General features: G+C 42.2%; 1 protein-coding gene across 3 annotated transcripts in view; it reads right to left on the bottom strand.

Moving 5' to 3' along the window:
- The window catches only part of gpc6b (glypican 6b), an 80080-nt gene extending 53902 nt beyond the window's left edge, over nucleotides 1–26178 (bottom strand). For 2 of the 3 annotated variants that reach the window (XM_017719369.2, XM_017719370.2), the window contains exons 1-2: nucleotides 25918–26178; nucleotides 6018–6176 (exon numbers count right to left, since the gene is read on the bottom strand). In XM_017719369.2, coding sequence (XP_017574858.1) covers nucleotides 6018–6176; nucleotides 25918–26062 — 304 coding nt within the window. In that variant the 5' untranslated portion in view covers nucleotides 26063–26178. Of the gene's footprint in view, nucleotides 1–6017; nucleotides 6177–25917 lie in introns of those variants that run through there. The other variant, XM_037539494.1, reaches the window with a different exon arrangement.
- Nucleotides 26179–27090: the final 912 nt, after the last annotated feature.

Here is a 27090-nt window from a genome sequence, read left to right as displayed (position 1 = left end):
ACTGAGTTCACAAAGGCATGTTAAGCATTTAGAACTCATCTAAAAAGAGCACTGGTCATCTTGAGGGGGCGGGCTGTCTTACTTGGTTGAACTGGGCTGGCCAGAGGCTCCGCCCCTGCTGGCAAACACAGATTTGAACAGTTGTACACGCATAAGATCATCACTGTCAGTCTTCCTGCTCTTGAATAGTTTTGTCCGCAGGCCTTTTATTAATAGCACTCGGCTCCTGAGTCGATGTCATTTCCTTTCAGAGCTGCGCTGACATGGTCTTCATACATTCATTTCTTCATTAATGCTCAGAGACTGATTTTAAATTCTAAGTGAGAACCTCTGTGATGTGAAAGCCACTGCTGATAGTCTCACTTCTGCTCTTTTCCACACACAGACACCGATTTAAGGTGTGAAAACCTGATGCCATATTTGTGCTCAGCGTATGAATATTAGTTCAACAGTTTAGTGCATTTAAACTCCACCTGCAAGAATAAGAATCATCCAGATCAGCTGACAGAGACGGGCCAATACGAAGGCTCCTCATTCCCCACCGGACAGTGCAGTACAACACGGTAGAGCTACTAATTGTTGCTGAGCACCTGAACACCTGAACACCTGAACATCTGAGTACCTGAGCATCTGAGCACCTGAGCATCTGAGCACCTGAGGATCTGAGCACCTGAGCATCTGAGCACCTGAGCATCTGAGCACCTGAACACCTGAGCATCTGAGCACCTGAGCATCTGAGTATCTGAGCATCTGAGCACCTGAGCATCTGAGCACCTGAACACCTGAGCATCTGAGCACCTGAGCATCTGAGTATCTGAGCATCTGAGCACCTGAGTATCTGAGCACCTGAGCATCTGAGCACCTGAACACCTGAGCATCTGAGCACCTGAGCATCTGAGTATCTGAGCATCTGAGCACCTGAGTATCTGAGCACCTGAGCATCTGAGCACCTAAACACCTGAGCATCTGAGCACCTGAGCATCTGAGTATCTGAGCATCTGAGCATCTGAGTATCTGAGCACCTGAGCATCTGAGTATCTGAGCACCTGAGCATCTGAGCACCTGAAAACCTGAGCATCTGAGTACATGAGTATCTGAGCATCTGAGTATCTGAACACCTAGGTATCTGAGTACCTGAGCATCTGAGGTAGATCTGGCTGGATCAGGAGTGGTCAATCTTCAGGAGCAGGGTTGGTGACCACTCACCTGTACCATGTAAAGACGTCCATGTCTTAGATGGTCTAGTTATGGTAGCAGTGCACAGTTTCTGGGATTAGGGAGTTTCACACTGTTTCTGTGGGGGAACCTGGTCCTGGAGACTTCAGTTCTGGTCTTTAGATGGCCCAGGAATGATGGGTTAGAACTTTAGAACCTCAGAAACCATGTACAGCTGTCCTGACACTGATTATATCAGATGTGCCAACAGGATGAAGCAATCCCCCCTGAGGTGACGTGTAGCCCTTCAGCCGGTCCTCTGAGACCACCACTGCCTGAGAGACCTCGACCTGAAGAAACGAGTCACACGCTGAACCGAAGATCTGTCCCGACACCTGGTGAATAATTCAGAGAGCCGGATGCCCCGAGCTCCAGCCTGCTTTCAGTCTGAGGCCCTGCCTGAACTGATGATCATGTGATGCTGCCTGTCTGTGTTCAGAGGCCTGAGATCTACACATTTTGTGGATGCTGAGGAGCAGCGAGATACTTATAGAAAAAGAAATCGATCACACACACTGGCATGAAGTTCCCAGCCCTCCACCTCAGTACACTGCAAAAAACGACACCTTCATAAGTGAAACCATCTTAAAACTTTAAGTATCAAATATTTCTCATTTTGAGATGCAATATTCTAAGATTTGACTAACTTCTAAAGGTTTTTAACACATTTAAAAATGTATAGGAACAAAATATGAGAGAAACAAGAAACACTGCCACAAAGAATGACCAACGACTCATTCTGAAATTGAGATTTTACATATTGCAGCTACTCGTTCAGTAAAGTGTAGGGGAGCATGAAGAACAACTTAACCCAGGGCACAATTTAACATGGACATTTTATGTTGTTACAGAAGGTGAACCAGCAAGAGCTTCTGGCCACATCACCACATTTCCTAGCCACGGCCTGCCACCAAAATTCAGAGTGATTGGTCAGCGTTTTGAAGAGATCTGAGCCAAAGGTCTTTTGGGTATTGAGCTGTTTGTGTGAATCACAAAATCAACCGTATACAACTTTAATGTGCCTCTTGTTTCCTACAGCACAGCACCGTTTAGAATCAGCTGACAAGCTCACAGCTGGGCTTCAGTCCAGCCTCCGCACTGCGGGGTTAGTAGCTCAAACACCTTCAGTACACAAAGACAAATAAATCACATTCAGGCTTTTTGATCCAGTTGACACGGGTTTTAAGATGAAACAGAGAAACATCTGAAAACAGGGATTTCCTGCTTTATTGGCGTCTTTCAGATGTCAATGTTTTTTTTTTTATAAATATATTAATGAAATTGACATTATCAGCTGGTAAAGCTGTAGTTATTCACAATGTTCATATTTTACTGATGTTTTTATTTACTTTACTATAATAAACCTGTCATTGTTTGGCACACAGTCTCAGTCAGTGTTCATATATAATCTGATGTGTGTGTTTATCAGTTTATCCATCTGTCTTATAGATGATAATATATAACACAGAAGGGCTGGTAAATATATTTGTTATTAAACTGAATGAACTCTGTCTGCACGGATTGATCAGACTTGGTGTTAAACTCACCCTCTGTCTGTTACACTTCATTCTGGGTGGACTTGTACTGAACGGTAGGAGCTGGAAACAAAGTTCAAGTGCTCGTTTGTAGCAGAGATGTTTATGTTGCTTGTATAAAAATATGATTATTCCAAATTAAATGTTTTTTAAATTATTTTGCAAAACCCGAAATGTGTTAGATTGTGTCCTTCCCTTCCCTTTGGAAGTCGTGGGCTGGAGGTCAGGGAATGAGCCCTGTGACCGGAAGGTCGCCGGTTCGATCCCCAGTGCTGACAGTACATGACTGAACTGTCCTTGAGCAAGACACCTAACCCCCAACTGCTCCCCGGCCACTGCGGATAGGGCTGCCCACCGCTCTGGGCAAGTGTGCTCACTGCCCCCTAGTGTGAATTCACTAGTGTGTATGTGGTGTTTCACTGCACGGACGGGTTAAACGTGGAGGTGGATTAGTTGTGGGACTAATAAGGGTCTCGTAATCTAATGATAAAGCTGTTGAGTACAGGTGAGTGTAATGATGTATTTGGAGTCGTGATCTGAGTGTTGACTTGTGAGTCGTAACAATGATTTAAACACATTAAAAGAGTTCCTCAAACTCCTCAAGCTTTAAACTCACTGAAGTTAATGACGTAAACTCACACTGGAACGCATTCATCATCCAAACGTAAGAAACACAGCCATTCATTTAACGTAATTTGCATCAACTGAATTATCTGTACAGCTAGACTCTGTCGGCTATTCGGTGGATCCAGAGCCCCTAATGACGACAGTTAATTTTCCGTCAAAAAAGCCTCGCAGACATCAGTTTAATGAGGATCTAAGTTATGAATATTCTATGTGTTCACTGAAAGCAGGCAAGGAGGCTTTGCGGTGTCCCAGATAAGACACTTCCAGAGATAAATGAGTCCTCAGAAGAAGAAAATCAGTCGAGATCATCACCATCAAACGATTAAACAGAGAGATTAATAAACAGCGCGTTACTGGAATGTCATACAGCACTTAAAATGCTGGATCTGGACAGTTCCTGCAGGAGGGATGAAGTGAAGTTTGGCTGGCTGATGTTTTGTACTGACAGCCAGTGCCGTTCTGTGTGCAGATCACCGAACGCAGAGCACTGCTTAAATATATTCATCTACTCTGCAACTCATTTCATCTGATTTTTCATCTTAACTGCATAAATAACTTTAATTATCTGACCAGCACTGACCAGGTGGATTTATGTGGACGCGGTGACTGAGAGCATCTATACTCTTAAACATAACGGTGCCAAATAAGAGGACTTTGAGCAGTGCCTTCTAACAGGTGTCACAACTCGAATGTTAAGATGAGCCATTTTGTCATTTCTACAAAAATTAAGCCACCTTGGGAGCAACAACAGTTTATGTCCATCTTGGCTGTAAATCTGTCTCAATATGTGTTAATATAAGAGAAAACTAGAAAATATAATAAAAACAGGAACCCAGACTGACTTTGCTCTGCTTTCGTTTTAGCTCAGCTGTAGCTGCTGCTCTCGCATCTCCAGCAGGAATATCAGTTTCTTGTAAAATGTCTCTCAATGTTTGTTTCTTTACGAGGCTGAAGTCGCTTCTCGTTCACCAGCTTCTTGTTTGAATTTTTCCGTTCCATCTTAAATGGTGTCTGAGGCGTCAGAATGTAACTGCTGCACTATTTAAGGTGGAACGGGAAAATTTGAATAAGAAGCTGCTGAATGAGAAACTTCAGCTTCGCGACTTTTTAGTGTTTCAGTTTCTCGTTGTAGATTAAACGTATCAGGAAACCAGCTGGAGTGACTATAAACGCTGATCAGTCAGATCATCTCCAGATTATCGACGTCCGTCTTAAATCTCTCTCTTTGCCGTTTCGTAGCTACTAGCTGGGCGAGACTGTTGTCTGTGTTGCTATGGTGACCACCCGTCTGCGCTGATCTTCAGGGTTAAAGGGTGAATCAGCAGTTCTACATTAACTCCAGCGTTTAAGACCATTTACTGTTAAACTGTGTTGAAGGATCAGCAGAGCTTTATTTTACTGTAGAGGAGGATTATTTTATTATTACCTGCTGATCTGATTCAGCTGTGGAGCCACAACAGGACGGTAAAAAAGAGCCGCGCAGTCTTATAAGAGCCATATTTCTTTCCCTACAGAACCTTTTAGCAAATGGTTCTTTAGGGAACTAGTTGTGTAAAACACATGTGAGTGTGGTGAAGGTTTTTAAAGTTTAAAGAAGCCCTTCATAGTGTAAAGTCCTTACATTGGGTATATAAAAGGTTCTTTAATCCTTTGTCCTCCACAGGCCTCACATCCACAGCAAAACCAGTTGGGGAGTAGAAGGAGTTTCTGTGGTGTGAAAGCTGCTGCTGGTAGTCCCACCTCTGCTCTTCTCCACACAGACACTCAATTAAGGTGTGGAAACCTGATGCTTTATAAGAGGTTTTTCACACTCATACATCACGTCTTCAAACACAGTGTTCAGTAAACCTAAAGTTGTTCTTCTATGGCTAAAACAACGAGTTGTTGTTATTATTAGGTGTGATTAATGTCAAGGTTACGCTATTTGACTCTTCTCCCAATTTTAACCCCGACACAACCAATGAAAACTGAGAGAGAAAGAAGAAAATACAGCAAGTACACACAGAAACAGATCAGCAGGTGGTTTCAACTCTAAATGAAGCTGGAGAGACTCTAGAGAACCCAAATGTAGATTCTAAGTCCAGCACAGTGCTTTGAACACTGTAGACTGACCGTTAGGTGAGAATGTTTGTGGGTTGGTGGTGAGATGATCAGTTTCAGAGAGGTTGCCTAGAACTCTTGATGCTGAATCTTACGACTGATGGGGAACACCAGTAGTCACAGTTTAGAAGCAACTGGTCTCTACTCTGAACACAGAACCGTCGGCAGGATGTGACGGGAATTATTTTTCGAAATAATGCAGGACAAGACAGTAAAAAAAGCGCCATAAATGTTTTTATGTAATATTTTTGCAGCATTCTGCTGTAATATTTGGAGACAGTTTGAAGGTATTAAAAAGGGGATACCACCTGACTCTAGAGCCAATTATACAGTGAGTGTACTCCACTGAAGGTCATCTCCAAGAAAGACACCGACTGTCGATATGAGCTCTAAGCTGAGGCAGTGAATAAACGGCTCAGCGCCTCATGGGACAAAGTTCATATGTAACTGTTAATAAACTCCCACAATGAGAAACAGGCAAAGACAGAAACGAGGAGAACCTTCTGCAGCTCTGTCTGAACAGGAACGCAGGAATCGTACCATCAAACCTTTTATGTCTGGACACAAAGGTGTTCCTCAGGTCTTCACTGGCTTCATCCACGAGCTTCTCAAACTCATGTTTACTCCTCTCGCTGAGCTTCTCCTCCACCTCCTGCGTACAGCAGGTCCACTCCTGCACGCACACCTGCAGATGATCACCTGGAAAACAAGGAAACATCACATTTATAGAGAGACCGAACTCATGCACACTGAGTTGGGGTTGAATGTTGTGTACTTGTTCAGTTAAGCCTCATAAAAGATCCATAAAATGGCACAGAATTCAAATCTTTCTCAGAAACTTTATAATGAATTTACTATGATATTCATTTAGAGACATCACACTTGGAAAACTTTCAATGAAGCTGTCTGTTTCTGTAGCAACTGGCTTAGTATGCGAGTTACATTACAAGTACATATTGGTGTGGGGATGCAAACAAATTCCTGATTTACTCAGAGCTCTAAAGACCGTACAAGTGCAGTCAGACAGGTCAGAGTGCTAGCAGTGAAACAGTGGTTCTGAGAAAATATCATGACCTCCAGAGCGATTCATAACAGTTTATTCGATCAATTTACCACTTCATGACTACATTTTATGAGCTGAGAAAAGGCCATCAGTTTATCAGACTTAAGCCACATTTGGGGTACATTTAACAACTTTCTGGATTCTGGATTTTCACCCCAATCCTCAGTCTGGCCGAGTCTGTGCTGGTCTGCGATTTTTGGGTCGGTCAGAGTCGACTGTCGGACGGAGAGTCGAGTCGTGTGTGAGCGGCACAGAGTCAGATGTTTGGCGTGATCGAGGGTAAATTGATCAACAGATTCCTGCAACAGCCAATGAAAACAGAGAGCGCGAAAGAAGAAAACACAGCAAGTAAACAAAGAGAAATACACGTCTCTCACGTGTGGAGCGAAGCTGTTTAATGAGCTTAGTTTAAGACACACTGATCACATTTTTAAATCCATGGTCCTCACATAAACATGTTTACCTGCTGTTTACCTTTCTCAGTGTAAACGGCAGAGAAAACAGCAGCAGCTCATGTTTGTTTATTTGCATCTCCTACTAACAGGAGAATGTGCGAGTTCCGCGAGTTCAGTGAGTTCTGTTCAGTTCAGAAACAGTTTAAATGCTGAGTACCGTGTGATCCCTAATCGTTTAGTGTGGATCCCCGATATTTCGCCCAAAAAACTCTGCGGAAACCAGTTTGATAGTGTGAGACGCCCAGCCAGTTATGACCTGTTAAGACTTTAAAAAGCTGTATAGTGAGCCCAAGGCATTAGGACCCAACAGAAACTTTTGATAAGTTCTGTGATGTTTCCAGCAGGTGCAGCAGTGGCGCAGCTTCTGTAGTGCTCTGTTAGATTACACCGATCTGAGGCCAGATGTTTTGGGCAGTGCTGACACAAATCAATCCCTCCAGGAATTAGAGATTTTAATCAACCCTCAGGGACATTTGCAGGTTTTCACAGTTTATCCCAGTCACTGTGTTATTCGGCCCAAGCCGCTGTCCCCTTCTGTCCAAATCACTGGCGCTCTTTTGATGAGCTCTAAGTGCTTCTTGCGGTCAGAGCCAGTTTATGAGGATCCTGGTCTCTACCTGTTTCCCCTGTTATACCAAAAAATGACCTATAAAACCGCAGAGGGCGCCTGCGAGCGGGTCCTCAATGAACGGGAGTGAATGGAGCTCGACGGTTAAAAACGAAGAGGTAAAATAGTTTCTAATCGCTCGCCCAGAACTTTCCTTTCATTTTAGAAAGTAGAAGAACAGAAAACTCCTTTTTTACAGCTATTCTCTCTTTGTTTTGTTGCCTATACGACTAATATATGTAAATAAGCTCAGATATTTTGATTGGCTGTCCTGTACTGTGCCTCATTAAAAAGCAGCCTTATAAATTCAGTGCAATGGGTGGAGCTAAACTGCTGTAGGCTGAATGGGTGTGGCTAAACTGCTGTAGGCTGAACGGGTGGGGCTAAACTGCTGTAGGCTGAATGGGTGGAGCTAAACTGCTGTAGGCTGAATGGGTGGGGCTAAACTGCTGAAGGCTGAACGGGTGGGGCTAAACTACTGTGGGCTGAATGGGTGGAGCTAAACTGCTGTAGGCTGAATGGGTGGGGCTAAACTGCTGAAGGCTGAACGGGTGGGGCTAAACTGCTGTAGGCTGAATGGGTGGGGCTAAACTGCTGTAGGCTGAATGGGTGGGGCTAAACTGCTGTGGGCTGAATGGGTGGAGCTAAACTGCTGTAGGCTGAATGGGTGGGGCTAAACTGCTGTGGGCTGAATGGGTGGGGCTAAACTGCTGTGGGCTGAATGGGTGGGGCTAAACTGCTGTGGGCTGAATGGGTGGAGCTAAACTGCTGTAGGCTGAATGGGTGGGGCTAAACTGCTGTAGGCTGAATGGGTGGAGCTAAACTGCTGTGGGCTGAATGGGTGGGGCTAAACTGCTGTGGGCTGAATGGGTGGAGCTAAACTGCTGTAGGCTGAATGGGTGGGGCTAAACTGCTGTAGGCTGAATGGGTGGAGCTAAAATGCTGTGGGCTGAATGGGTGGGGCTAAACTGCTGTGGGCTGAATGGGTGGAGCTAAACTGCTGTGGGCTGAATGGGTGTGTTCTGTGTGAACCAGCCACGTCATTGTAAACAGTGACAGTCCTGTATGGTCACTCAAACACTGCCCTGTTTAACATTCCTGCTGCTCTAATTCACCTGATTGAACTCATCAGCAGAGACTGAACCAGATTCCCAGATAAAGCAGATTAAATGTTCTGCTGACTGTGCTGAGTTTTCAGGACAGCAGCAGTGCAGGAACACTTCCTCTCAGAGGGGTGTGGACTACCCTGAACACGTCCTCCAGTCAAACCTTATTACTGCAGTCAGTGTAAAAGGACTTTTACAGCATGAGCAGAAGTACAAAAATAACAGCTCAGAAAACTACTGAGCACTAAGCACTTCAGAGAACCTATCTTATATAATCTTAACTGTCTATAATTATTTTTTAAAAATCTATTAGAAATCTAAATTCTTTAATGAGAACATAATATATTCCAGGTAGAGAGAATATAGATGCAGATCAGTGACAGAGAGGCTGTTAACAGCATCCAGAGTCTCACTTTATTTTTAAAATGCTCTTTTGGGAGATCAGCAATCAAAAGTACTTAGGTGTGAGTGGGAAATAATTATGCAGTAAGACCACAGGCACGAGCCGACAGCTGAGTAGAGCAGATAAACACTGTTCTCACACGGAGAACAGAGAGCAGAAGACGAGGATAATTAAGGGATTAGTGTACAATATACATTATTACTTTTAATATTCATTCAAAAAAGCTTTTCTTTTCTGATCATTTTTCCTGTTTCCTTCCTTCCTACGTGTGGCCTGTAAAAACCCATTCTCCTGCCAATGCCGATGTCCCTGATACACTGTTAGAAATAAAGGTATCATGCAGGTATGTGATTCGTTCATCAAGGTTCAATCAGCGTAAACGTTCCCTCAAAGCTCCAGCAGTGGGTTTAAGGTCTGACTGTGGAGCTTAAATCAGGTTCTCCAGGTGAAAAGTTGGTATTTGTTCCTTTTCATAACCGAATGTTTTAAAACAGAGCAGTAGAGTAAAAGCCTGGAGGCGAGGCGAGGCGGGGCGTGTGGAGTCAGTCCAGCTTAGAACAGATCATTTCAGTGGATTATGGTTCAGTTATGTTCCCTGACTAAAGGCGCTGAGATGGAGCCTTGAGGGTTCCACCCCAGTGACAGGAGGGGAACCGACCAAGAGACAGTCTAGTACCTTTATTTCTGAGAGTGAATGTAAAAATATTAGATCGATATCTTTGCAGAACGTTTAGGAACGTCACATTGTGGTGACCGATTCAGCAATGTTAGTAAAAACAAGGCTCGGTCATCAGCGACCGAAGGAAAGAAGGGCTGTAGACTCCAGACATGTGGAGGCCGAGACAAGCCTGAGAACAGTAACTCACGGGTTTAGAACTAGAGAACTACAGCGGTAGAGACAAACTGGAATCAGGCTCAACACAGCAGTAAGATAAAGGGGACTGAACTGGAAAACTGCTTGTGAGGACCGTCTCCAGCAGGAGAGTCAATTAATTACTCAAAACAACGGTAAATTCAGAAAGACCCAGAAACGAGACGCATCATCGAGCGTCTAAAAAGGTCAAAACATTTCAACTATCGCTGCAGCGCCTTCTGACATGGAGGCCCGTCAACCAGTGGAAACGTGCAGGCAGGAGAGGAGGACAGGAGCGATGCCGTGCAGTCTTTCCCTGTTCTCTATCACTTCTTTGCCTTGGTGGCTGCTGTCTGCTTGGCTCTGTATTTGGCCATCATCATCATTTTCTTTCGGTGGCCCATATTTCTTTGTTCCTGGTCCAAATGTTTTGTTTCTCACGGGATTTTGATCTGTACAAACTCCGTCCCGCTCCAGCTGTGTAGCCTTCTAGACGCACAAGATCTGCATGCATCTGCGTCTACCTTGCGTTGTCTAGCGTGTAGGCACCCTTAGAACCCAGAGACCTGCGATTTTCGGTCAGACGTCAGTCTTTGGTGTGGACCTCAATGTGGGTGAAGTGCTGTTCACACGTCCAAATGGAGCGGAACTAATATTTAAACGGACATTTCATAAACTCAGTGTAGTAAATAAACTAACGGAACATCTAACAAACTGCATTCGTTTGAGTATTGCAGTAAAAACATTTTACCAGATTAGTGAGCTGCAGCTCCTCTCACTGAGCACCAACTCACCAACTCTTTACTGCCTGTGAAACATCCCGCCTCCCTCTGGAAATGGAGATTTTGATTGGTTCTACTCAAGTGGTTTTTTCGTGTCTATATCAGTAAACACAAGCGCCCTGAACCCAGTGGTGGGTCAGACACCGGCTTGCCCTCCATGGTTCTGGCAGCCCTTATTAAATTCTTATTCTAATTCTTATTAAATTATGAGAATTCAGAAAAGGAATTCCCGTCCGTGATGGCGGTGCCTCCCCTAAGGCTTCCTCCTCCTGTTCAGCTAATCTGGAGCAACAGACAAGGGACAGTTACATTTTACGGCATTTGGCTGAAGCTCTTATCCAGAGCGACTTACAATCTGATCATTTAACACAGGGAGGCCAAGGTGGTGTTAGGAGTCTTGCCCAAGGACTCTTATTGGTATAGTGTAGGGTGCCTACCCAGGTGGGGACTGAACCCCAGTCTACAGCAGAGAAGGCAGAGGTGTTACCCGCTACACTAACCAACCACTATTATCTCACTATATTGGCAGATCATTGGACTTGTTGTAAGAAATGAGCTTGAAACCAGCAAAATTATCTGCCAGTACAGTGAGATATTTTTACTTTAGTGTAAAGTCCAGTCAAAGACAATTTAGACAACCTCACACTGTGATGCTTGAGAAATAAAAGCTGTAATTTAATGAAGGTATAAATCCAAAAATCAGTGCTCAGTGATACAAACACCTCAAAACACTAAACACTGGATCGTTCCTGTGAAACGAAGTCAGTCTGCACTCCTTCTGGATTCTGAAGCTGAGTTCCTCGGATGGAATCTGCCTGAACAGACGATGTCAGACTTCAGATAGACAGAACGACAGGCGGAGGGCGGGGGGGAGGGGGGTTTTGGGGGGGGGCACTTAATGGATGGTGCACTGTTCTGACAGATTAAGTGCAGAGATATCCCCCCACCACCCACCCCCCAAAGAAAAAAAGAAGAGAAAGACTGCGTTTTCTCTGCTACTTCAGTCTCCACAGGAAAAATATAAATCAGAAACAGGCGGCGCTACTCAGACAGGATTTGCATAAATATGGAAAAATCATAAGTAAAGGTACAAATATGCTAAAGGCGTGTGTTTCTGTTATGACAGCTTTAGGGTGTGTTCTAAGTTTCCAGCTCCATTTAACTCCTGGTGACCCTGCAGTACATGATATTTATTTTCTATAATAATTTATAACATCTCAACCTCTATATAATCGACCATCGGCCACATCACTGTCCTCCCTGTTTCTACACTCACTGTCCACTTTATCAGCTCCACTGACCGTATAGCTGCACTCTGTAGTTCTACAGTTACAGACTGTAGTCCATCTGTTTCTCTGATACTCTGTTACCCTGTTCTTCAGTGGTCAGGACCCCCATGGACCCTCACAGAGCAGGTACTGTTTGGGTGGTGGGTCATTCTCAGCACTGCAGTAACACTGACGTGGTGGTGGTGTGTTGGTGTGTGTTGTGTTGGTATGAGTGGATCAGACACTCATACCAACACCATACCATACCAAACACTTTATCAGCTCCACAGACCTATACAGTAAGTGAAGCTGATAAAGTGGACAGTGAGCGTAGAAACAAGGAGGTGGATCTAATAAACTACAGTACCTACAGTATATATTCACTAATAAGCTACTAATGTTTATATATACGCATATAAAAATGCGGAGTGATATAGAATTAACATTAAAATTCAATCTGAACGACTACAGAAACAAAATTCTCTCTCATTACTCGTCAAGCTGGCTGACGAACTGGAAACAAAGCCTTATTGTGTTCTGCTGTGACTCACAGCACAGGCATTGCTACATTCTGCTATGAAAGCTGATCTTAATGAGGGAAATCATCTTTAATCTAATCAATATAATAATTCTCATTATAAAATGTGCTGTGAGAATATTATGAGATGATTCAATGCATTTCTACATGTTTTTATTACACTAAGTGCAATTGTACTGACATTATGTGGCCAAAAATATGTGGACACCGGATCATCACAACTATATGACCTAGTTGGACGTCCCTTTCCAAAACCATGGGCATTAATATGGAGTTGTCCCTCTTTGTGGCTCTAACAGCCTCCACTGTTCTGGGAAGCTTCTACAAGATGTTAGAGAGGGTCTGTGGGAATTTGTGCTCATTCAGTTTAAAGGGCATTTGTGAGGTCAGACACTGATGCTGGGCGAGAGGGTCTGGCTCACAATCTCCGGTCCAGTTCATCCCAAAGGTGATCAGTGGGGCTGAGGTCAGGATTCTGTAAGGGCCACTGGAGTTCCTCCAAAATGTCTTTGTGCTGCAGCATCAACATCACCCTTCACTGGAACCGAGGATCTGTTTACACCTTACATCACATGCATTTTTCGTGATCGGGTCTGGCTTTGGATTTCACCAGAATGCATGAGGAGCTGGGTGCAAGCACCCCAGTGGATTACGACTGGATCACTTAAACCCAGGGATGGGGGAGTAGCTGAGTAGCGCACTACTTTTGTAGTTAACTACAAATTTTAGTAGCTAGTAGCTGCTGTCGCTACAAATTCTACAAATGATTTGTAGCTATAGTGATAATTTTCACTACAGGCTTCAGTCAAACCGTGAAAAATGTGAACCATAGAATGCGGTCAGTAACTTTGCTGGTGGCGACTGTACAATCCTGACTGAGCCACGGACAGCTCGAGCAGACGGGCATGCGCTGACCCCTTGCTAAACAGCCCCCCCCCTGTCATTTTGGAGATATGAGGTTTTGTTCCGACAACAGGGATACATTGATGTGCTTTCAACCTGTGAAAAGTACAATCGGATCTCATCTGGTCACACGGGGGACACATTTTAGTGAAAGGCATAAACGGTATCTGGCCAAAGTTTATTCAGATACGATTCGGAAACAAAACGGGTGTTAATGCAAGGAGTAAACAGCCTCATGGTGTAATTTTGCTTGTTAAAGCAAAAAATGCTTGAAACAAACAAAACAGTCTAAAGGAAAAACTTTTAGTATAATTTCCTAAAACATAAATGCTCCGCAGGAGGAAGCTGAAGACGCTCTTTCCCACCGCTGTGGTGTGTGTGCTTGCAGATCCTCCCAAATTAACCTAAAGCTAATGTTAGATAGCAGTGGATATTTTAACCAGCCTTATAGGTCACGACTAAAATTACTCCGTAATAATTATAAATAGAACATTAGCCTGTTAACCGTCACCCTGTTTTCACCTGAAACATTATACCCAAAGTAAAAGGGGGCGCTGTTCCCACATACTTTGGGCTGCTGGCATGATCTCGGTCTCATTTGAAAGGAAACACTGTCAAATCATTCCCAACTATCCGTGTAACTGTGTGAATTACTGACACAGAGTAACAGAGTCTAGAACAGAGGGGTTCATTTCCTCCTGACTCACAGATCTCTCTGTTATCAGACCACATGTTTTGGACTATGGTGTCTCTGTGGAGGCGGAGATGCTCTGAAGGTAAAGAACCACAGATTTGCTCACACGTTTAATTGGTGCTTATGTTACAAATGAGACAGTCGTAACTGCTGTGAATAACAGATCCTAAAACAGTTTGCGGGAATTGAATTCAGAGATCTCCAGCTTTCTAACGGTGTATGGCATCGCTGTATCTCTGGGTGATTTAATGGATAAAACACTTCGTGTGCCGGCACCAGTGCAGTGATCTACATAAGGTTAACTAGAGATACTTAACGTAAGTGATGTGGTAAATTTAAATCGTTGAGGATTAATTAAGCTGGGTACGTATGCAGCTATAGCTGAACAGGGGTGATGTCCCATGTCCTCCCCTTGCTAATGCAAATTGGTCACCAACGTCAAAGCAACGTAGGCCCACCAGCCACTGGTATGCCAACATTATGCCTGCTTAAGCAATGTAATTGAGCCTACACTGGGCCAGTGTGTACTTCTTATCTGAGTAGTGCTTTAGTTATGTTGCTGGTTTAGTTCATTGTGAAGATCTAATTGTCAAATGTAAAGACTCCATGTCAAAGCACAGTCACACTGTTTATCTATGAAATTTCAGAGGTGAAATGACCAGAACTGTAACTGAGCGTTGGGTTTTTCAGTGTCTTCAGTGGATTTTATTGTTTATGTTAGACTGCTACGCAAAAGTCGAGTGCTAATGGTTTATAGCCAGTCATCTGGACAGTTGATGGTATTCAGATGTGCTGCCACTATTTTGGTAGCAACATCACGTTCACTCAGGAGTGCTGCGGCTGACATGACTGAGCCAGCAAGGACAGTAAAGTTCTTCTGGACGGCAATTTTAAACCTCCTTTGTAAAGTGTACTGACTGATATATTTGAGTGTGATTTAAGCTGCTGTAGGGAAAACAAATGAAAACTGAAATCTAAACATCTGAGATTTCTGGCTGCGTATGTGAAGTACAGGAGTGTGTGGTTTGGGACGCAGCGATAGATCAACCAGTGAGACGCGTTCAACAGCTGCTCTGCTGTGCTGCTCGTTAGCCCTAATGGGTTTGATGATTAAGGAGCTTTTATTAAGGTAAATTAATACATTTATTGAGGTAAATTACTGTGTTTATTGAGGCTGATTTTGGCTTCGTATTTGTCAACTATTCTTCTCCGCTTATGGAACCTCAATGTAACTGCAACTCCATTTAAGGTGGAACGGAAAATTCAGGTGAGGATCTGGTGAATAAGAAGCTTCGTCTTTATTTCTAGATCTTCTCCTCGTAGTGTTTTGCTTCTGGAGACGCATCTAAAGTGTCCACTTACACTATATTTCCGAAAGTATTCGGTCGTCTGGCTTCTCACGCATATGAACTTGAGTTGAGTGACATCCCATTCTTGATCCATAGGGTTTAATATGATGCCGGCCCACCCTTTGCAGCTATAACAGCCTCCGCTCTTCTGGGAAGGCTTTCCACAAGGGTTAGGAGTGTTTATGGGAATTTTTGACCGTTCTTCCAGAAGCACATTTGTGAGGTCAGACACTGATGTTGGACGAGAAGGCCTGGCTCACAGTCTCCACTCTAATTCATCCCAAAGGTGTTCTGTGGGGTTGAGGTCAGGACTCTGTGCAGGCCAGTCAAGTTCTTCCACACCAAACTGGCTCATCCACGTCTTTATGGACCTGCTTTGTGCACTGGTGCTCAGTCATGTTGGAACAGGAAGGGGCCGTCCCCAAACTGTTCCCACAAAGTTGGGAGCGTGAAATTGTCCAAAATCTCTTGGTGCTGAAGCTTTAAGAGTTCCTTTCACTGGAACTAAGGGGCCGAGCCCAACTCCTGAAAAACACCCCCACACCATGATCCCCCCTCCACCAAGCTTTACACTCAGCACAATGCAGTCAGACAAGTACCGTCTCCTGGGAACCACCAAACCCAGACTCGTCCATCGGATTTCCAGATGGAGAAGTGTGATTGGTCACTCCAGAGAACACGTCTCCACTGCTCTAGAGTCCAGTGGTGGCGCTTTACACCACTGCATTCCAAGCTTTCATTGCGCTTGGTGATGTAAGGCTTGGATGCAGCTGCTCGGCCATGGAAACCCATTCCATGAAGCTCTCTACGCTGTTCTTGAGCTGATCTGAATCTCAAATTCAAACACAGTGAAACATTAAAACTGTTAAAGGTAAAATAATTTCTTGCTTTGAAGAAAGTAGATCTTTTGAGCTAGTTTAAAGCAGCATTGACTGAGCCAAAACATTATTGTATGATGTCACAAATAATACTGAGCTTTCGCAAAGAGAGGTTTCAAAATGCTGACATACATCAACTCAAGACTTTTTCTATTAACCATATTTGTATATTTGTATGGTAAAATTAGTGTTTCTCTGAGCTCCTGAACACCCGCACAGTCACCCTGCTGGACTCGCAGAAGAATTTGAGGAATCCAGCATATAATTTGATCTGGTAAACCTTGAACATGTTACATAACATTGGGCATTTTCCCCGTGCAGTCAAGGCGATTGTAAATTGTCAACAGTTTTATTTCTGTCCCGTTTTCATGGTCAGCACTCTGAGGGTCAGCGGGGTAATGACAGAGTCCAGCTCGAACAGCGTCTGACACACAGCCTTAACCCAAAACCGAACAGTCGGACCGTCGTCTGTTCGTTCAGCAGAATTAAAGGAGGAGGGTTCTTAGAACTGAAGACACACAGACCTGAGAGGAGCTTCTAAACTTTCAGACGCGTCTCGGAGGAGCCGAGCTGTAAGGAAGCCCCCAGACAGGTTAAATTTAAATATACTCACATACAGAGGAGCAGGAGACAATTTTAGCTCTGCTGAGACGAAGCGAGACGCTCCTGGGCAGCATCATTGACCCCCGCCGGACCGAGCTCACGCATATCAGAGTGTGTAACTGTGCCACTTAGCATTAGAGTTCAGTCTCAGTGTTGAGACCATAAACTGCTGGTCTCGGTCTCAACGTCATGTGGAATCTGTTGAATGAAGATATAAATGATTTTTCATGAAGACTTAACTGAGCGTTATCTGTGTACTGACGGTCATTAGTTCCAGACATTCCCTGAAGACAGAATATTATTATTATTATTATTATTATTATTATTATTATTATTATTATTATTATGTTCATTTGACTTTAGGCGGTGATTGTGAACTCGTTTTAGAGAAGAAAGGAACAGAGACTGACGTCACGACTGCTTCCAGATACGAAGGAATATCGGAGCAAGGCTGTGATGTTTTAGTCTATTTATTAATTAATAACAATAATCTTAATCTGGTCTCGGCCCTGATTCACACTCTACTTAGCTTAGCTTATAACTGTGGCACTTAGCTTATAACTGTGCTACATAGTTTAGCTTATAACTGTGCTACATAGCTTAGCTTATAACTGTGCTACATAGCTTAGCTTATAACTGTGCTACATAGCTTAGCTTATAACTGTGGTACTTAGCTTAGCTTATAACTGTGGCACTTAGCTTATAACTGTGCTACATAGCTTAGCTTATAACTGTGCTACATAGCTTAGCTTATAACTGTGCTACATAGCTTAGCTTATAACTGTGGCCTTAGCTTATAACTGTGGCACTTAGCTTAGCTTATAACTGTGGCCTTAGCTTAGCTTATAACTGTGGCCTTAGCTTATAACTGTGGCACTTAGCTTAGCTTATAACTGTGGCACTTAGCTTATAACTGTGGCACTTAGCTTATAACTGTGGCACTTAGCTTGGCTTATAACTGTGGTACTTAGCTTAGCTTATAACTGTGGCACTTAGCTCAGCTTATAACTGTGGTACTTAGCTTAGCTTATAACTGTGGCCTTAGCTTATAACTGTGGCACTTAGATTAGCTTATAACTGTGGCCTTAGCTTATAACTGTTGCACTTAGCTTAGCTTATAACTGTGGCACTTAGCTTAGTTTATAACTGTGGCACTTAGCTTATAACTGTGGCATTTAGCCTAGCCTATAACTGTGGCCTTAGCTTAGCTTATAACTGTGGCACTTAGCTTAGCTTATAACTGTGGCCTTAGCTTAGTTTATAACTGTGGCACTTAGCTTATAACTGTGGCATTTAGCCTAGCCTATAACTGTGGTACTTAGCTTAGCTTATAACTGTGGCCTTAGCTTATAACTGTGGCACTTAGCTTAGCTTATAACTGTGGCACTCATAACTGTGGCACTTAGCTTAACTTATAACTGTGGCACGTAGCTTATAACTGTGGCACTTAGCTTAGTTTATAACTGTGGTACTTAGCTTAGCTTATAACTGGCACTTAGCTTATAACTGTGGAACTTAGCTTATAACTGTGGAACATAGCTTATAACTGTGGTACTTAGCTTAGCTTATAACTGTGGTACTTAGCTTAGCTTATAACTGGCACTTAGCTTATAACTGTGGTACTTAGCTTAGCTTATAACTGTGGCCTTAGCTTATAACTGTGGCACTTAGCTTAGCTTATAACTGTGGCACTCATAACTGTGGCACTTAGCTTAGCTTATAACTATGGCACTTAGCTTATAACTGTGGAACTTAACTTATCTTATAACTGTGGCACTTAGCTTAGTTTATAACTGTGGTACTTAGCTTAGCTTATAACTGGCACTTAGCTTATAACTGTGGCCTTAGCTTATAACTGTGGCACATAGCTTAGCTAATAACTGTGGCCTTAGCTTATAACTGTGGTACTTAGCTTAGCTTATAACTGTGGCCTTAGCTTATAACTGTGGCACTTAGCTTAGCTTATAACTGTGGCCTTAGCTTATAACTGTTGCACTTAGCTTAGCTTATAACTGTGGCACTTAGCTTAGTTTATAACTGTGGCACTTAGCTTATAACTGTGGCATTTAGCCTAGCCTATAACTGTGGCCTTAGCTTAGCTTATAACTGTGGCACTTAGCTTAGCTTATAACTGTGGCACTCATAACTGTGGCACTTAGCTTAACTTATAACTGTGGCACTTAGCTTATAACTGTGGCACTTAGCTTAGTTTATAACTGTGGTACTTAGCTTAGCTTATAACTGGCACTTAGCTTATAACTGTGGAACTTAGCTTATAACTGTGGAACATAGCTTATAACTGTGGTACTTAGCTTAGCTTATAACTGTGGTACTTAGCTTAGCTTATAACTGGCACTTAGCTTATAACTGTGGTACTTAGCTTAGTTTATAACTGTGGCCTTAGCTTATAACTGTGGCACTTAGCTTAGCTTATAACTGTGGCACTCATAACTGTGGCACTTAGCTTAGCTTATAACTATGGCACTTAGCTTATAACTGTGGCACTTAGCTTAGTTTATAACTGTGGTACTTAGCTTAGCTTATAACTGGCACTTAGCTTATAACTGTGGCACATAGCTTAGCTAATAACTGTGGCCTTAGCTTATAACTGTGGTACTTAGCTTAGCTTATAACTGTGGCCTTAGCTTATAACTGTAGCACTTAGCTTAGCTTATAACTGTGGCCTTAGCTTATAACTGTTGCACTTAGCTTAGCTTATAACTGTGGCACTTAGCTTAGTTTATAACTGTGGCACTTAGCTTATAACTGTGGCATTTAGCCTAGCCTATAACTGTGGCCTTAGCTTAGCTTATAACTGTGGCACTTAGCTTAGCTTATAACTGTGGCCTTAGCTTATAACTGTGGCACTTAGCTTAGCTTATAACTGTGGCACTCATAACTGTGGCACTTAGCTTAACTTATAACTGTGGCACTTAGCTTATAACTGTGGCACTTAGCTTAGTTTATAACTGTGGTACTTAGCTTAGCTTATAACTGGCACTTAGCTTATAACTGTGGAACTTAGCTTATAACTGTGGAACTTAGCTTATAACTGTGGTACTTAGCTTAGCTTATAACTGTGGTACTTAGCTTAGCTTATAACTGGCACTTAGCTTATAACTTTGGTACTTAGCTTAGCTTATAACTGTGGCACTTAGCTTAGCTTATAACTGTGGCACTCATAACTGTGGCACTTAGCTTAGCTTATAACTGTGGCACTCAGCTTATAACTGTGGAACTTAGCTTATCTTATAACTGTGGCACTTAGCTTAGTTTATAACTGTGGTACTTAGCTTAGCTTATAACTGGCACTTAGCTTATAACTGTGGAACTTAGCTTATAACTGTGGAACTTAGCTTATAACTGTGGTACTTAGCTTAGCTTATAACTGTGGTACTTAGCTTAGCTTATAACTGGCACTTAGCTTATAACTGTGGTACTTAGCTTAGCTTATAACTGGCACTTAGCTTATAACTGTGGTACTTATCTTAGCTTATAACTGGCACTTAGCTTATAACTTTGGTACTTAGCTTAGCTTATAACTGGCACTTAGCTTATAACTGTGGTACTTAGCTTAGCTTATAACTGGCACTTAGCTTATAACTGTGGTACTTAGCTTATAACTGTGGTACTTAGCTTAGCTTATAACTGGCACTTAGCTTATAACTGTGGTACTTAGCTTAGCTTATAACTGTGGCCTTAGCTTATAACTGTGGAACTTAGCTTATAACTGTGGAACTTAGCTTAGCTTATAACTGTGGTACTTAGCTTAGCTTATAACTGGCACTTAGCTTATAACTGTGGTACTTAGCTTAGCTTTTAACTGGCACTTAGCTTATAACTGTGGTACTTAGCTTAGCTTTTAACTGGCACTTAGCTTATAACTGTGGTACTTAGCTTATAACTGTGGTACTTAGCTTAGCTTATAACTGGCACTTAGCTTATAACTGTGGTACTTAGCTTATAACTGTGGTACTTAGCTTATCTTATAACTGTTGCCTTAGCTTAGCTTATAACTGGCACTTAGCTTATAACTGTGGTACTTAGCTTAGCTTATAACTGGCACTTAGCTTATAACTGTGGCACTTAGCTTATAACTGTGGAACTTAGCTTATCTTATAACTGTGGCCTTAGCTTAGCTTATAACTGGCACTTAGCTTATAACTGTGGCACTTAGCTTATAACTGTGGAACTTAGCTTATAACTGTGGCACTTAGCTTATAACTGTGGAACTTAGCTTATCTTATAACTGTGGCCTTAGCTTAGCTTATAACTGGCACTTAGCTTATAACTGTGGTACTTAGCTTAGCTTATAACTGGCACTTAGCTTATAACTGTGGTACTTAGCTTATAACTGTGGCCTTAGCTTAGCTTATAACTGGCACTTAGCTTATAACTGTGGCACTTAGCTTATAACTGTGGAACTTAGCTTATAACTGTGGAACTTAGCTTAGCTTATAACTGGCACTTAGCTTATAACTGTGGTACTTAGCTTATAACTGTGGCCTTAGCTTAGCTTATAACTGGCACTTAGCTTATAACTGTGGCACTTAGCTTATAACTGTGGAACTTAGCTTATAACTGTGGAACTTAGCTTATAACTGTGGAACTTAGCTTATAACTGTGGCCTTAGCTTAGCTTATAACTGTGGTACTTAGCTTATAACTGTGGAATGGTTATAACTCAGGAATGATTTTAATCCAACACCAAATGTGAGTTCACATCGCAGAGCCCAGTTCAGCATAAAGATCCTCACTGGAAATCACAGCGAAGTGAAATTCTCCCATCGTCTGGTGATGAAGACAGATTCCCTGTGTTCTCCCGTCTCGCTTTTCCAGAGCGAAGACTACTGACTGACATCTGACTTGAAACTACTTCACACTTTGGGACCATGAGCATTTCACAGTGTCCTGTATCCGAGCCTCGGCCTACAGCATTCCGCAGAGTGAATCCAGATTATTTCCTGTGTTTCTCATCCTTACAGAGCCTCACATGAAGACGAGGCCCACGGGGAGAAGCGCTGATTATTAAATCTGACCCTCGGCTGGATGTAATAGACATTAATTTCCTGCTGCTCTCAGGTTTCAGTGTGATGTCACTCCAGAGTGATTACAGTACAGCGTGACATCAGGCAGGAACACAGCAGCTAACCGAACTCACGCAGGCCGCGCAGAATCGGGAATCACAGCACGTTCCTCACGGCTGTCTCGCGTGGCGAGTTCTGCTCTTATTGTTTACTGGTTTAGTGTTGCTCGGCTTTCCGTCCTGCAGGATTATTACTGTAACAGCTCTTTATTCCCACGTGACAGATCAGGTTCACCTGCAGGACCCGGAGCTGTGGAGACACTTAAATTCCAACTTTCACAGGGGTTTCACTCCTGCTTCAGGAGGCGATGGACAGAGTGGACACATTTAACTCACTGTGTGTTTGTTTGACCTCAACTACACGCTCTGATCTGCACTGCGGCCTGAAGTCACTGTGACCGTTTACTGACAGACAGAATCCACCAAACTAACATAAACCACAAGAACACCAAAAGAATTTTCAACATTAATAAAAAACAATGGGAATTCATGTGTTGCAAAATATATATTTAGGTGTATAAATTTATATTAGTTGTCCAAAAAACAATAAAGTCTACAATGGTAACTGGAGAAAGCACAGCGATATGTATGTGTGTGTATATATGTGTGTGTGTGTGTGTGTGTGTGTGTGTATATATATACATTTTTGACATTTTTCAGTTTTTCACGTAATTTAGAAAATTTGAAAATACCCACTGTCCTTGACATTGTGTGTAAATTTCATGATGAATGCACTAAAAGAAACGGCCTAAAATGACTTGGAAAAAATTCTGGTTCCATTGACTTCCATTAAAAGTACAGTATGTTTTTACCTTGCAATTTTGGAGATACTATGTTTTGTTCCAACAACAGCAACATATATATATATATGTGTGTGTGTGTGTGTGTGTGTGTGTCTATATATATATATATATATATATATATATATATATGTGTAAATCGCTGCTGTGAGAACAAAACTTTGTTTTTGACATAATTTGAAAATACCCATAGACCTTTATATTGTATGTAAATTTCATGATGGACTAAAAGAAACAGCCTAAAATTACTGGAAAAAATTCTGGTTCCATTGACTTCCATTAAAAGTAGAGTATGTTTTTTCCTTCTCCTGTAAAGTTATAATTTTGGAGATATCCATATATAATGTTTATGTATATATAATGTTTGCCTTCTTTTTTAAAGTTGTCCTTTTTTTGGTCATCTAATATAGATATATATACCTTAATTTATAATATAGACTATATACACTGTGAAAGTTACTTCACTGCTTTTTCTGGAATTGGTAAAATATGCTAAATAAATTCATTAGATTTCAGTGGTTTAAAAGGCTATACTTCCTTATAATAATAATAATAATAATAATAATAATAATAATAATAATAATAATAATAATCAGATTATTGGTATTACTTTTTATGATGATGTTGATGATGATGATGATGATTATTATTATTATTATACATATATTGCTGTAATTCAGAGGCTGTGTGGCTATAATTCAGTAAATATCAGGATGTTTTTTCTGGCTCACTGTATTATTTATGTATGTGTTTCTTTGATATTTAGCTGCAGAATTTCAGAGCTGATATTAAACAGAGTTAAAACTGACCCCCGTATTTAATACATTTACTGGACTGATCCATATGTGCTCTGTTTAAAGCACATGTGTGGCAGTTTAAGCCATGGAAGAACTGAACTTTAATGAATAACAACATAATTTGACCCCACCAAAAGGTCAGATTCCTGGTTTCAGTGACTGATAAAGACGATCATCTCTGGGGGTGCTAATAATTCTGACTTTCTGAGTCAGAGATCTGTACGGCGACTCGGTAACTTCATTTCAGCTGCTGAACTCTGGACACTGTGGATCCAGGGTTGATTTTGGAACATCTAACAGAAACCCCACATCTACAGAACGGAGACTTCACAGGAGAAGAAATGATTTTACATTTAATGGAACGAGATTTTAGTCCAAGTACATTTGGAGCATTGCTACTGGTCCATTCAGTATGACACATTAACAGAGTGAAGGACAGCTGTCAAGCTGTTAAAACACACCATGAACACATTTTATAATAAATGTATGAACAATAAAATGGAGATACAGGGTTTCGTTCCAGTGGTGATATATTTGTCGTCACTGCGGCAGCAAAACTTCACAGCCTCCTCGTTTTACTGTCATTTGGTTTCCCACGTTTTTAAACACCGGCTGCACTTTAACGCTGTGCGGCGATTTAATGATGAACTGACCAACACGAACAATAATCCGGAATTACTGGGAACGCAATCACCTTATATTCACTTCCATAAAAATTCAGAATGTTTTTTCTCTTTTCTAAGGTTACCGTACAGGGAGTTCTGACTACTGACTACTCTGCGTATCTATATTTATTCTAATATTGAATCTTGTGTTTATTGTATTTATGTTTATTTGTGTTTATTCTATGTTATATAATATTTGTACTATATGTTTATTTGTGTTTATTCTATGTTATACAGTATTTTTACTCTATTTATGTTTATTTGTGTTTATTCTATGTTATACAGTATTTTTACTGTATTTATGTCTATTATTATGTTATATTCTGTATCTATTTTGTTTGCATTCATTCTAATGTTGTATATAATGTTTACTGTATTTTTGTATATATGTATTGATTTTAATGTTACAGTTTGTTTACTCTATGTATGTATATTTGTGTTATATAGTGTATCATATAGAGTTTTTACAGACAAAAACACACTTACAGCTCAAATAAATCATTTTAAAGTGTCTAAAACAAATATCATTATTTACTATTATTATTTTCTTTATTTGAAGCAGAAAAACACATTGATATTAAATGTTCATTTTGCAGTGCTCTGGCTGCAACTGCTCCCTTACACACACACACACACACACACACACACGCACACACACATACACACACACACACACACACACACACATATATATATATGTATTTACTTTCCAGCCATTAAATGGTCAAAAGTAATATATAACATATTTACTCATTAATCCGAAGCCTAATATCAGACCTATCCGTTTTTAATTTGTTTGTTTTCCTACTGGCCACTATACGTCCAATCTGGAAACCGACAAGTCACAGCTGTGTCCACCCAACAACAGCTGCTTCCAAAGGAGTCACTGACACTAGATTAGATACGAGATAATATAACTGCAAAAGGAAGAAGTGAGTCAAAAGAAAACAATTGAAAAAAAAAAACAGATTCCAAAACCGGAGTCGATTAGGGAAAATGTGTCTCCTAACAACCACCTGGAAGAGCTGGTCGACCCCAAAACTGAAAACATCTACAGGTGGTTCTGTCCATCCTTCCACTGTGAGAAGACCACTCAGCACTGTGGGTCTGAAAGGACGTGTAGCTGATCAAGAAGAACCTCACTGAGAAAAGGAGACGGACACATCAAACAAAGAAGCTGAACGACGGACTGACCGCCCCAGAGTCCAGACCTCAGCACCACTGAATGGGTTTGATTAGTTCAGAAAATCATCAACCAGCTTCTCAGACTGAGCTTTGGAGGCGTGTCTGCAGGTTCTCTGAGGAGCTGAAAGTGAAGATCCTGAAAAGAGTGGAAGCTGGAGTGAAGGAGAGACTCACTGACTGAACAGCTCAGATCAGATTTAGCTGTCGAGGCTTTTGTGTAACTTTCTGTTAAATGTGTTTTCTGTGAGAGAGATACAGAAAGGTCACCGCTGGGGTCAGAATGAGTCCAGTTTAATGCATTGAGGTCTGCTCCTGCCTCAGGTCCAACACTCCCCCGGTGTGCCCCCCCACCGAACCCCCCCCCCCCACCCCCCTGCCCTCCCCCATTGTGTGTGTGTGTGTGTACCTGTGACTGTGTGTTCCGGAGTGTGTTCCGCAGTGATCCCGAGGTCAGTCCAGATGCTGACCGCTGAGCTGCAGTTCGTCCGGAGCTCCTCACCACCGCAGGACAGCAGCAGCAGCCCAAGAGCACAGAGAACCCCCACCATCATCTCTCTATTACTCTCTACCGCTCTCTCTCTCTCTCTCTCTCTCCTCCCGCTCCGCTCCGCCGGACCGCCAGAACATCACTGAGTCCAGAGAGAGAAACAGCACAGACTGCTAAACTCTCAACCACCAACACTCGGAGAGAGAGAGAGAGAGAGAGAGAGAGAGAGAGAGAGAGAGAGAGAGAGAGAGAGAGAGCGAGCAGGAGGAGCGCCTGCGCTCTACAGGATAGAGAGGGAGGGGAAAGAGAGAGAGAGGAATGGGGAAGAGACAGATATTGACAGGGAAGGAAAAAAGATACAGAGATAAAAGTGGGAAAGAGAGAGAAAGAGAGAGTGGGAAAATAGACAGGGGGGGGCAGAGGGAGAGAGAGGGGGTAAAAAAGAAGGGAAAATGAGAGAGAAAATGAGTAACAGAGAAGGAAAGAGAGAGAAAGAGTGGGAAAATGAGAGAGATAAGTGGGAACAGGGAGAAGGGGTGAGAGAGATGAGAGAGAGAGGAAAGTTGAGAGAGAGAAAGATGCCCTCCTTTTCCACACAGGTGAACAGCAGAACTGCAGACCTTAGAGAACCGATGGGTTCTACAGTGATCAGAGAACACTGGTCTCTGTAAGATACAGTGGGGGAACCCTACAATCCCCCAGCGCTGGTGTTGCTGCTCCTGCAGCTGGAGTGCCACCTGCTGGTCTGACAGATGGAGCACCTTTACAGACGTTTTCTCCTACAGTGCAGAACCACATCAGTGCTGTATGAAAAACACTGTCGACTGATATCGGATAATAATAATAATAATGAAATAGGACATCTATATCCTTGAAATGCTGAAACACAATCAGGATTAAACACTAACTTTCTATTTTATCACTTTAAACCAAGCATTTGAGAAGGATCGTTACCAGATCTCGGGTGCAGTGCTCCAGTGTTGAATCCCTCAGGAAGGTGTGGACTGGGTGTGTCTCTGAGAGCACTCTCTTCTAGTGCTGCTGGATTTGAGTAAAGCTTTAAGTACAGTTCACTGTGATATTTTACTGGCC

Source organism: Pygocentrus nattereri, chromosome 6 (assembly GCF_015220715.1).
Source record: "Pygocentrus nattereri isolate fPygNat1 chromosome 6, fPygNat1.pri, whole genome shotgun sequence".
Lineage (NCBI taxonomy): Eukaryota > Metazoa > Chordata > Actinopteri > Characiformes > Serrasalmidae > Pygocentrus > Pygocentrus nattereri.
Note: the sequence above shows the minus strand (reverse complement) of the source record. Positions and strands in the feature narration are given on the sequence as shown.